Raw genomic sequence first — 12,047 nt, forward strand, 5'->3', positions numbered from 1 at the left:
CCGCAAGCGGTCAGGAACTCTGCTGACGCCACCCAGTCGGGCCGCCCGCGATGCCCTGGAGCCTCAGCACAGAGCAGCCCCAGGGCCTAGGTGTGCCCCCCGGGCCCCGTCCTGACCCCCTCTTCCGACCTTCCTGCTGTCCCCTTGCCCTCTCCCATGCGACCTTGGGCAGGTGACCTCGGACGAGCCCCTCCCTCTGGAGACCCGGGGAGCACAGATCCCGGTGTGGGGTGTGGACCGGGGCATCACTCACAGGCCCGCAGCCGGGGGGCCAGGGCAGCCTCGGGGCTCAGCGGCTCCCCCCGGGGCGCCAAGCCGGCGGACCCTGAGAGGAGAGCACAGTCAGTCACCCCCTCCTCGTGAGAGTCCCCCACCCCGACCCTGGGACCTATGCCGTCGCGTCCCCGCTTAGGACTGTCTCCGGGAGAGGCTGCCTGTGTGCACGCACATGCTACTGCACGCTTGCGCCTGCGTGCCTGGGTGCGTGCGCGCTTGGGGTGCAGGACACGCCCACTCTGGGGAGGGCCCGGCAGGCGGCAGGCGCAGGTGAGGCCCTCGAGCGCAGGCCGCTTCGGTGTCCTGGAGGAGGAGTGCTCCCCAGGCCGGGCCGGCCAGGAACGGGGGCGGAGCTCCTGGCCCCTGCGGCGTGGCTTCGAGGCCTGCAAGGGGTTTGGGGTGATGGGATTCTGGGCAAGAGGAGGCGTGACAAGGCCCGTCAGGGAGCTGGCCCCCAGCTCCAGGCCCCAGCTCCTGAGCTACCCTTGGTGCGGGGAGTCCGTCAGCCTCCCTTGTGAAATACGGGTGAAGACCGCCTCGCCGTCGTGGGGCTGCGGGGCGGGGGGCTGCGGCGGAGCCACACAGGGTTCCCCCCTCCCAGCCCCCAGCAGCGGCCCTTCGGGTGGCGGGGGGCCTTTCTCTCTTCTCTTGGGCAGACTCCCCGCCACGGCACCTGTGCCCGGGCAGGGGCGCAAGGGAAGGGGGCTTCCCGAGGGGCCGGGCCGGCAGGCGTGGTGATGCGGTGGGCCTCTCGGGGCCCGGCCCCCACCGCGGCCCTGTGGTGGCGCCTCCCTGCTCTGCCCCTACCTCTCTGCTGAGTGCGGTGCGACCTGGGGGCTCCTCGGGGCAGGCGTGGGACTCCCCGCAGGTGAGCAGAGGGGTTCAGGGGAGCCCGGTCCGCACAGGCTGGGAGCACGAACACACGGTGACTGTGGGGTGGGGAGCCACGTTCTCATGCCCCACCTGCGTCTGTGCTCACGGACAGAGGCCCCTCGTCCTAGGTTGTCCTGGATCTACGCCCGCCCCCCCCCACTCCCAGAGCCCACGCGGCCCCCTGGGCCCCAGGCTGCCACTGCCCGGGAGGGATCCGTAGGGGTCCCTGGGCTCCCTGGGCAGGGAGGGCAGGCTGCGTGGGCAGGGGCGGTCGCGCGTCCCCGGACGGCCTCATCTGCTTGCTCTCCCGGCCCCTGCCTGCCAGCCAGCCCCTGGGCTGTCCTCGGTGCTGAGGGCGCCCACCCCACCCCTCCCCCAGCGCAGCCTTTTCCCAGGACACACAGGCAGGCACTGTTCAGGGGGCCGGGCAGGACAACAGAGTGCCTTTTGTGGCTGGCATCTGGGGATGCCATTGGCGGCCTGGGGTGGGTGGGGAGGGGATGTGGAGGCAGGGCCCGGGGTGGGTCTGCGTGTGTGCACCGGGCCTTGCGGGGGAGGGCGCTGAGCCTGGGGAGGAGGGTGGGACAGACTGGAGTGGGGCTGGAGAATCACAGCGCCCGAGGGAGCGGGGAAACCAAGGCACCCAGGGCTTCTGATGTCGGGGCGGGGGCACCGCTGGCCTGCCTGTGCAGGGAGACAGCTGGGACGGTGTGGCAGGTGGGCGCAGGATCCTCGGCTGACGGTGACCCTGCGAGCCTCACGGGGGGCTTGGTTCTGCTCCTACCTCACGACAGGGCCGTGACGTCCAACAAGGGGTTCCCGTGGAGCTCAGGCCAGTCCCAGCCTGTGGTCGGGACTCAGAAACTGGCGGGGACTCTTAGGGGTCCTCCTCGGCTGACCCCCAGCTTCCCGTGCCCGCCTGGCTCGCTCTCAGTCCCTCACCCGCACGGTCACCCACCTCCCGTCCCAGCAGCCTCCACCCTGCGACCCTGCTCAGACACCCACAGGGCTCCCTGGCCCCCATCCCGAGGCCAGCCCCCGGGCCTCTGGGAGGCCTTGCGACGATGGGCCGGGGCTGAGGCGGGCCTCAGAGTGGGGGCCGGACACCGGGAGGAACTTTCTGGCAGCAAGGGCAGTTTGGTTAGTTTCCCTCACGCGGGAACCAGGGGGGCTTGGGCGTGAGTCGTCGCTGTCCCTGGGAGCCCGAGGGGGGCAGTGGGCAACAAAAGCCTCAGTGACCCAGGCCGGGATCGGAGGACAAGTGGCCTGTGTCTGGGGAGGAGACAGTGCCCTGGGAGAGACTGTGAGCGTTCACGGAAAGGAGTGACCTGTGGCCACACGAGAGCCCATCGCTGGGGACGGCCAGAGACCCCCAGCGCCTCGCTTTCGGCCAGCGGAGGCCCGGGTGCCAGGTGAGGCTGGGGTGGGGGCCTGAGCCAGCCCGGGGACACACAGTGGAGGTGCTGCCAGAGACACCGGCCGTCCACCCCGCTCGGCCCTCCTTCTCAGGGGCCCTTGGGCCCCCCAGGGCTCTGGCCCGGCCACGGGGCGCTCCCTAAACGGTCCCCTCCGGGCAAGCCCTCCCGTCCCAGCTCTGGTGTCCACCCCACGGCCCCTCACGTCCCGGTGAGCACACACTGAGCCCGGCTCTCTTCTTGCCGTGTGTCCTTGTGCAAGCATGCTACACGTGTGCGTGCATGCAGACACGTGCACACATCCAGAGACACGCGTGCACACGGTCACGCGTGTGCTCACGAATACGGGGAAACATCTGCGCCCAGGTGCACGTGTAGCCACGCATATTCACACACGCACACGTGTGTGCACGCATCCGCCCCTCATCTCAGTGAGGGCCCCCACCGCCCATGGCTCACTTGCCCAACCTGGAAGCCTGGTCGTCTCTGAGACCCTGGCTCCCCCCGCCCCCCCCCCCCCCCCCGCCGTATGCCCCTACCCTGTCTCAGCACCAACTGCCCCGGCCTGGGAGGGACTTGACCTGTCCTCCACCATGGCTATGTGACCTGGGGCCTGACACCAAGCCTGCCCGGCGCTCTGCCTGCCTGGGCCTGCCTTGGCGCAAGGAGCCTCAGAGGGGAGGGGCCTCTGAGCCATTTTTCCGAGGCCTCGTTGGGGGTCAGGTAGGTAGTTAATGAGGATAAAGGAGGCTCATCTGGCCAGAAAGGCCTTGTGAGCCGCTTGGGGATGGGGCGTGGAGAGGCAGGGGGACAGCGCGCACTGGCAGGTGCAGGGGCCATCCACAGTGGCAGCCCGGGCCTCCTGCCCAGCTCTGCCCTGCGACCCAGCCGGGAGAAGCGAGGCCGGGCTGGTGTCCTCATAGCCGGCACAGCCCTCTGGCTGGCAGAGCCTTTCCCGACGCCCAGGGCGTGGATGGAGCAGTTCGAGTCAGAGATGTTCTAGAGGACGCCTACTGCTTCCCACCTGACGGCCCTTGGGGTCCCCCCTTTGGGGCCCCAGAGCTCCATAGGAGCCCTGTTTGAGAACCCCATGGCTGAACACTCACAGGCCATCTTCCAGCCCTGGTAGTCTGTTGAAGGCCCGCTTCGGGGCCTCGGTCTCGGGGCGCCGCCGCCTGGAAGGGCTCTGAGCTCTGCCCTGCCCTGCCCTTACCACACACTCACCCCTGCACTTGCCACCTCAGTGTCCAGGCCGGAAGTGTCCCCTCCACATCCCATACCCCAGCTGGCCACTGGGGCCTCTCTGTCCTATCTCCTGAGCATCTTCCCCCTCCCTCCCCACGACCACCCCCTGCCCCACCGTGCCTCCCTTGCCTCCCCCCGAGGCCCACTCCCCCCACCATGGGCCGCCCGGGCTGCCCTCGTGAGGGACCCTTCTGATTGGAGCGCTGTCCTGCTTCTAACCCCGCTGCCGCCTCTGTCCTGCCACGCGGGATGCTGCAGGGGGGCCTCCGCCCCCGGCAGGTGCTCCGGTTGTGGAGTGAGCCAGTGACCAGGAGGGCTGGCCGGGAGACATGCCAGGAGGACCTCAGCGTGGCCTGGGACGGGAGCAGGCTTAGGTCCGGTCCTGCCCGCCCCAGGGCAGTGCTGGGCGGTGCAGAGGGCACCAGCTCTGACTGGCAGACTTGGGTTTGGATCCTGGCTCTGGCGTTCAGCACCTACCAGCCCCCACCAAGACACGGCTCCTCCGTGGTCCCAAATATGCCATCTGCAAAATGGAGCCCTAACAGGTGCCCCTGGGGTGGCTGCTGTAGATGCGACGGCCTGGCACAGGACGGGGTTCACCAGGATGCCGAGTCCTCCTGGAGGCGCGGAAGGCGGGGGCCGTGCTCTCACCCGCAGCCCCATGGCTGACCATTCTCCAGAGGGGCTGGCTGAGGCCCTGGAGAACTCGCGCCCGGCACAGGCCCTCAGTGGTTGGGTGCTTGTGTACGTCACCTCCTGTACCTGCTCCTGGCCCCCCAGGTCCCCCAGAACCAGCCCCTCTTCCGAGCGTCCCCCCCTCCCTCTCCACCACCGTCCCCTGCACCAGCCTGCCTCCCTTACCTCCCCCCGAGGCCCCGAGGGAGTGTCCGGGCCGGAGAGGGGACACAGGTGACGTGGGCCCTCACGTGGGTCATTTCAGACCGCGCAGGCCCCCGGGGGGTAGTGATGGGGCGCAGCAAGGTGAGCATTAAGCTGGGATCAGTGCCGACATTGTTCTGGGACTGGGGCTAAGTCCCCTGGACCCTCTGGGCGTTAGGGAGAGTCTGTCCCAGGGCCGGGGACTGGCTTCCACATTAGGTCCCAGCCCGGGACTTGGGGGGGGGGGGGGGGTGCAAGTGGGGCTCAGATGAGGTTTTGGAACACACGGCCACCCCTCTGCAACAAGATGGCGGGGACCTCCCAAGTCTGGGATTGGCTGTAGGACCCTGCCGTGGCCTGTCCGTCCCCGTAATGTGGGGGCAGGTGGCCAGGGCAAGCGGGCTCTGCTATGCCCACATCCAGGGCTGGCCCCAGGTGGTCTAGAGGTGGGACGAGGGTCTTCCCAGAGGTAAGGTCTAAGTTCAGCGTCTGCTCAGCCCTGCCCACAGGTGCCAGGATGAGAAGTTTAGGAATTCCCTCCTCAGGGCACCTGAATGTGTGCCACTAAAGAGCCCCGGGGGGCCGGGTTTGGCCCGGCTCCCCCTGGTGACCCAGAACCTCACTCTCGCCTCCTCTCCCCTCCTCCTCCTTGCCTCCTGCCCCAAACATGGGTAAACCCCCAGGTCTAGATCTTACTCTCTTGCTGAGACGGTGAGGCTTCTCCCCCATTATACAGATGAGGAAACTGAGGCTAGAGGGTGAGGACTGCCCGAGGCCACATAGCCACGAAGGGGCTGCCAGTCCTCTCAGGGCCCAAGGCCACCTGTGCCCAGCTCCCCGATCCGCCAACAGCCCACGCGGGAAGGACGCTGGGCAGCAGGAAGTGGCGAGTCCCTGGGGGCAGGCGGCCGTCATGTGCAAGGTCTGCATAGTGGAGGCCACGGGCACCAGGAGGCCCAGCAGCCAGGGGTGGGGGGGTTGGGGGGGGGCCGGCGCCTGGCCCAGCTAGGAGCCCGGGGATGGTTGGGGAAAGTGAGGCCCGGAAGCAGAAGGAACCCACCGGGGTCCACATGGTGGCAGGTCCAGCAGGGGCACCGTCCTTTTCTGAGCCCTGGGTGGCTCCGCTGTGTCCCTGCTCCAATGGGCTGGCAGCTGCATCCCCTTCCCCCAGGAGTGAGGGGCGACACACAGCCGGCACCTTCTCTCCCAGAGCAGGGGAGGGGACCCGGCGGCACAAGGCTGGGGCCGCGAAGGGGTTCAGGTGTGGGTTTTCCCGCCTCTCACTGTGACCTCCTGCGAGCCACTTCCCCTCTCAGCCCCGGTGTCCTCGTCGTGAAGTGGAGGGGTGGGTCGCAAAGAAGGGGTGAGGGAAGGGGTTAGTGTAGGCCGAGGCCTGGATGTGTGCGGTTCTGGGTGACTCCGTGCCCAGCCCTGCCTTCCTAGAGCCGCGGGCCCAGGGGCCAGTGGGTCCCAGAGGGGGAGGAAGACTGCCTGAGAGGCGGCAGTGACCCCCATCACACTGTCACAGGGTCTGCGCTCCCGCTGCCGGGGGATGGCCAGAATGACCTCTCCCCTTCCCCTTCTGTGAGGATTGCACTCTCCTCCCTGACGGGCAGGGACTAGGGAGGAGGAAGGGCACAGAGAGAGGAGACCGATGAGGGAGACGGCCAGGAGAGAGCGCCCAGCCCCCCGACACAGGGCCAGGGAGAGACACAGAGGCCCATGGGCCGAGTGGCCGCCGTGGCCATGATGGCGTGAGCAAGCAGGCAGCCCCGGGACCCGCAGGGGCCACGCGTGGCCAGTTTCAGCCGGGCTGGCCGGGCCCAGGCCTCCGGGGCCCCGGGCCCCGGCCGGGGGCTGCCCACCGCTCCCTGCTCAGGCCCAGCTGGAGGAGGAGGCCACCGTCCCCCTGCAGGTGGACACGTTGGCGGGTTGCAGGCACGGCCCCCCAGTGCCCAGAATCCCAGCCTCCCCAGGGCAGGGGGGGGGCGTGGCCTCACACCGTCCCTCTTCCCCTCTTCTTCCAGCTGCTGCTGAGGGCCACAGGCCAGCGTCGGGGCCCTGAACCTTAGGTCGTCCGGAGCCTTCTCCCGCCCCCGCTCGGAGCCCCCGCCCCCGGCTCCCGCCAGCCCAGCCCCGCCGTCGCCGGACCCTGGCATGTCAAGGCCTGGCCTGCGCCTGCCTGCCCAGCCCGCGGAACCCCGGCGGCCCCGCGAGCTAGGATGAGGGGCCAGGCCGCCGCCCCGGGGCCCCTCCGGACCCTCTGCCCGTCGCTGCTGCTGCTGCTGCTGCTGCTGCTGGGGCGCTGGGCGCGGGCGGCCGCGGGGGCGGACGCGGGGCCCGGGGCCGAGCCGTGCGCCACGCTGGTGCAGGGCAAGTTCTTCGGGTACTTCCAGGCGGCCGCCGTGTTCCCGGCCAACGCCTCGCGCTGCTCCTGGACCCTGCGCAACCCGGACCCGCGGCGCTACACGCTCTACATGAAGGTGGCCAAGGCGCCCGCGCCCTGCGGCGGCCCCGGCCGCGTCCGCACCTACCAGTTCGACTCCTTCCTGGAGTCCACCCGCACCTACCTGGGCGTGGAGAGCTTCGACGAGGTGCTGCAGCTCTGCGACCCCTCGGCGCCCCTGGCCTTCCTGCAGGCCAGCAAGCAGTTCCTGCAGATGCTGCGCCAGCAGCCGCCCCGCGAGCGGGGCCCCGGGCTGCCGGCCGCGCCCCAGAGCCCCGGCGACGACTTCTCTGTGGAGTACCTGGTCGTGGGCAACCGCAACCCCAGCCGGGCCGCCTGCCAGATGCTGTGCCGCTGGCTGGACGCCTGTCTGGCCGGCAGCCGCAGCTCCCACCCCTGCGGCATCATGCAGACCCCCTGCGCCTGCCTAGGCGGCGACACTGGCGACCCTGCCTCTGGCTCCCTGACCCCCCGAGGGGACGTCTGCCTGAGGGACGGCGTGGCCGGCGGCCCCGAGAACTGCCTCACCAGCCTGACCCAGGATCGGGGCGGGGACGGCGTGCCAGGTGAGTGGCCCGGTGGGAGAGGGCTGGCTGTCTGGGCACAGGGCGGTGGGAGAGGGTCCTCTCTGCGGGGTGCTGCCCCGGCCACCTGCCCCTGGGCAGCCCCCTCCCCCCGGGGAAGCCAAGCGCTGAGGGCAGGCGACCTGAGGTGTTCGCCACCGGCCCCGGAGTTGCGTGCTGAGCGCCAGTGAAGGACCGAACCGAACCGCGGACGAAGGAGCTTTAACTCCTGGCTGGGGGAGGGGCCTCCCGTTGTGGCAGGCAGACGACGCTATGGGGCCAGTAGGCCCGGGGCCGGGGTCTGCGGGGGCCCCTCGGGCTGCGGGCCGCGTGGAGAAGTGGGCCGGGCGGGCCCTTTGGAGTTGCGGCCAGGGGACGAGGTTTGGGGATCGCGTGCGTTTCGGCGGCACAGATCCTTCACCCAGCAGCCGGTTACCGCGCTCGCAAGGTGTCCAGGCGCCAGGGACACGCCGTGACAAAAAACAACCACAAAGACCCGCTGTTGTGAGGCTGCGGCGGGGGGGGGCGCGCGCGGGGGGAGGGGAAGGTGCCAGGCAGCAACAGGGGAGGGCATCTTGGGAAACAGCGCAGGGGAAGGGTCCCCGGCGGGGTGGGGCCTCTGTTTCGCCTGGAGGTCAGGGTCACCTGCACCAGGGGACCGTGTTCAAGATTCTGGGAGGGGTGCACGTGAGCGCCGTGGGGGTGGGAAGGGCAGTGAAGGCCCAGGACGGGGCAGGGCAGAGGCCGGAAGTGGATGGTGCCGGGGTGCCCGGCACAGCTGTCGGGGCGTCCTGTGTGACTGTCGGCCCTCGGAGAGATGGGGCCCGAGTGGAAGACGTGGCAAGGGGGACGGGGGTGGGTGGGGCTCGGTGGGCAGCGGGCAGGAGGTCAGTCCTGTGTGCGCTTGGTGGTCGAGAACCCCTGGCGGGCTGCCCGGGGTTTCCTGGGCGCCCCTGGGAGGCTGGAGCAGCAGGGGGCAGCCCGCCTCAGACCTCGGGGCTGCCAGCGGAATACAGGGGCTGGGCATCCAGGGGCCAGGCCTGGCTGGGTGTTCCACGCTGGGTGGGTCACTGCGGGGCCAGGTGACGTTGTCCAGGGCCCTTAGCCAATGAGGTCAACGCCCTACTCGGAACAGGGTCTTTAAAGGCAGAAAAGAAGCCCCAAAGGGTTCCAATCATGGTCCTGGCTGTAGATTCCAGAAACCTCCGTGAAGCCATGAGCATAACTGGAGAGGAGCAGGGGAAGGGGGGCAGGCCAGCGCCTCTCCAGTGGCCTCAGGAGGAGGCAGGCACAGCCCCCGGGGGCAGGGGCAGACGGGGTGTTCAGGAATCCAGCAGAAAGCCGTAGGGTAGGAGTCTGGAAGGGCTGATCCGTGGGCTGGGCAAATGTAGGTCACTGTGACCTTGGCTTGGGCAGCTTCTGAGGCGTGGCAGGATGGGAGTGGTCCTCAGGGGACCCGGAGGAACAGAGCGGCCGGGCAGCGGCTGGTTTGGGAAGTGGGAGGACCAGCGAGGGCCGGGTCACCCCCCGCGGCCATTTCCCTCCTGAAGGACTGCCGTGCCACATGGGGTATGACGGCCCCAGGGCCTGGCACCTGTGCGAAAGAGCTGGTCTCTGTTAGCATCGAGGGGCTTGAAGCAGAAGAGTGACACAGGCTGATGGTCCTAGGCTGTAAATGCAGAAGAGCGTTGGAACTGGGCAGGGGGAGCCGGGGACGGGGAGGCAGCTGGGCCGGCACCCAGGAGGGAGCTGACACTGGCCTGGGGGGGGGGGGGGGGCAGGGCACCACCAGGGTGGGCGGCTGCCGGGGGGGGGGGGGGGGGGAGGAGCAGGATTTGGGAAAGAGGTGGCTAGACACCCCACCCCCACCCCCCAGATTCCCAGCTAGGAATGAGGACATCAGCCGGGTTGGGGAAGCACTGGGTGGAGACACAGTGGGGAGGAAGATCCAGAGGTCAGAGTGGACTTCAGGGTGGGATGCCCGGGGGTCTCCCAGGTGGGGCTGCATCTGAGTGGGGCACTCTGGGGCCTGGAGTACAGGGCCGGGTCAGCCTGACCCGAGCACGCTGTGAGTCCTGGGCCAATCCCAGCAGCTGTCAGCCCCTCAGGCCCCTTGTCTTTAAAACGGAAACAGCAAAACTAATCCTTCCTGGACGGCACGAGGGATGACACCTAGGAGGAAGTGCGTCTAAGCCAAAACGATGGCAGCGATGCGGCCGAGGCCTCGGGTTCATCACTAGGTGGGAGACAGAGGGCTCGGGGGCAAAGAGGCAGACAGGAGGAGGAGGGCGCTTGGAGCGGGGGGCTTCCCCACAGATTCCGGGAAAGGGAACGTTGGGAGGTGGTGCTCAGAGGACGGTAGGAAGGTGGAGGTGCACGCGCGTGTTTTGAGCCGGACTCTGTGCAGGGCTGATTTCTGCGCTTTTGACAAAGCTCAGCGCGGGGGGCTGCGTGGCAGGGGCTGGCGGTCTTGTGGGAAGGCGATGTGGACTGTGTGTGGGCTGGGACTGCCCGCCACGTGGACGGGGCGGCGGGGGGCTCATCTGCACTGGACAAGGTGGGCCAGACGGTGGTCACCCAGGCCCAGAGATAGCTCGGACCCCAGTGCCTGTCCCCCGGATCCACAGGGCCCTGATACTTCTGGGACTTTGGGAGTAAAAGTCATCTTAGTAGTAACAGCAGCCACGTCTTGAGGGTTTCCTCTGTGCCGGAAGCATCCACGTATTAACGAGGTTACTTCCTCTAGCAGCCGGTCAGATAGGCCCACCGAAGCACCCTCCTGCCCCAGGGCCTTTGCACTGGCCATCCCCTCTGCCTGGAACACTCTTCCCCAGATCCCCTCGGGGCTCCCTCCCTCAAGTCCTTGCTCAGACGTCACCTTCTCAACAAACCCTGACCGTGCTGTGTAAAGTGGCAGCAGCCAGAGCCCCCCTTTCCGCCCCCAGACACCGTGTCTCTTTCTCTGTCCACAGCGCACTGAGAATTTCCTCTATTTGTTAGGTCCGCGCCCCCTTCTCTGTCCCTGCCGGGTTGTAAGCACCACAGGGCAGGGTGTGTGCCTGCGTGGTCATCCACGTAACCCCCAGCACGTGGAACAGCACCGGGCCCGCAGCAGGCACCTGATGAGCGCTGGTGAATTGGAATAAGGCACAGAGATGTTGAGGCAGCAGCCAGGGTCACACAGCTTGTAAGGGGTAGGCTGACGTCAGAGCCGGCTTATGGCTTCCTGGTGGTCCGCCCGGGGGCTTCGCCCACAATAATCTCTTCTGGGAGGGCCGCGTGCGCACGTGTGGGGGCGCTTGGACCAGGAGGTACAGCGATCACTCAAGGCCTGCAGCCGAGCTGGGCAGGTGCCAGACCCCAGATCTCGTCTGCTGAGCCTGGTGCCCAGGGAGCTTCGCCCCCTCACGCTGGCCAGGGGAGGCTGGGACAGGCACGTCCTCTCCATCTGCACCCCAAGAAGGCGGTGCACGGCTGAGCTGCGAGCGAGCAGGCGGCCTGGCCAGCCCGTGGCCCATTTTCAGCCCTCCCCCAGCCTGGCCTGTCCAAACGCCACATGGCCACGTCACGCCTCCGACCCAGTGAGCGTTCCTCAGGCCAGAGCAACTGTCCCCTCTCCTCCCTGCTGCCGGCCGGCTGCCCGCCCGGCCACCGCTTTGCGGGGTCTCTCAGGCAGGGCCGGCTCCCGTGTCCCGTGTCCCCGTCTCTTTCCCACAGTCTCTCTGTGCGCTTTTCCACCTCTGGTGAGATGGGGCCGTTTCTCTCAAGGGCTGTTTTAAATATTCATGTTTTAATTAAAGAATTTTATTGCAGAAGCGACATGCAAGATAATGAAAGAGCAGCATCCTGGGGGCTGGGAGCAAGCGTGTGTGTGTGTGTCCGTGTCCCTGTGTGTGTCCCTGTGTGCGCGTGTGCGTGCGCCCCACCTCCGTGTGCCCGCGCAGGCCGGGGCTGTCGGGCTGGAACGGGAGTGGGGTCCAGGCGCGCAGGTCGGGGCCGTGTGCGGGCGCCGGAAGACTGAGGCGCTGGGCAGAGGAGCCAGACCCGCCCAAGGCCACGCGGCCCTGCCTCCAGGCCTGTCACGCTCAGCTGGGGTGGCCCCTGCCGTGGCACACATGACCCCTGCAGGGCGCGGGAGTCGTCCCAACCCTAAGTTCGGTCCGCCCCAACTTCCCTTGGGAAGAAGTGTCTGGAGCCCCTCTCTGGGGTCCACAGGCTACAGAAGGAGGCTGGGTGTGGGATTCGGGTGCAAGAAAGGGGTCCCCAGATGTCTCTGGAGGTTGGGGGGTGGCAGGGACAGTGCACAAGGGCCAGTTGATAAAACTCTGGGAAAACAAGGTTTCAGGCCCC

General features: G+C 68.2%; 1 protein-coding gene across 1 annotated transcript in view; it reads left to right on the forward strand.

The window, feature by feature from the left end:
- Positions 1-1,751: 1,751 nt before the first annotated feature.
- ADGRB1 (adhesion G protein-coupled receptor B1) overlaps positions 1,752-12,047 on the forward strand; it is a 70,313-nt gene continuing 60,017 nt past the window's right edge. Inside the window, exons 1-2 of the mRNA XM_040494624.1 lie at positions 1,752-1,866; positions 6,716-7,884. Coding sequence (XP_040350558.1) covers positions 6,911-7,884 — 974 coding nt within the window. The 5' untranslated portion in view covers positions 1,752-1,866; positions 6,716-6,910. The remainder of the gene's footprint in view (positions 1,867-6,715; positions 7,885-12,047) is intronic.

The sequence above is a fragment of the Herpailurus yagouaroundi genome, unplaced genomic scaffold, assembly GCF_014898765.1.
Source record: "Herpailurus yagouaroundi ecotype Mexico unplaced genomic scaffold, PumYag 186, whole genome shotgun sequence".
Classification (NCBI taxonomy): domain Eukaryota; kingdom Metazoa; phylum Chordata; class Mammalia; order Carnivora; family Felidae; genus Herpailurus; species Herpailurus yagouaroundi.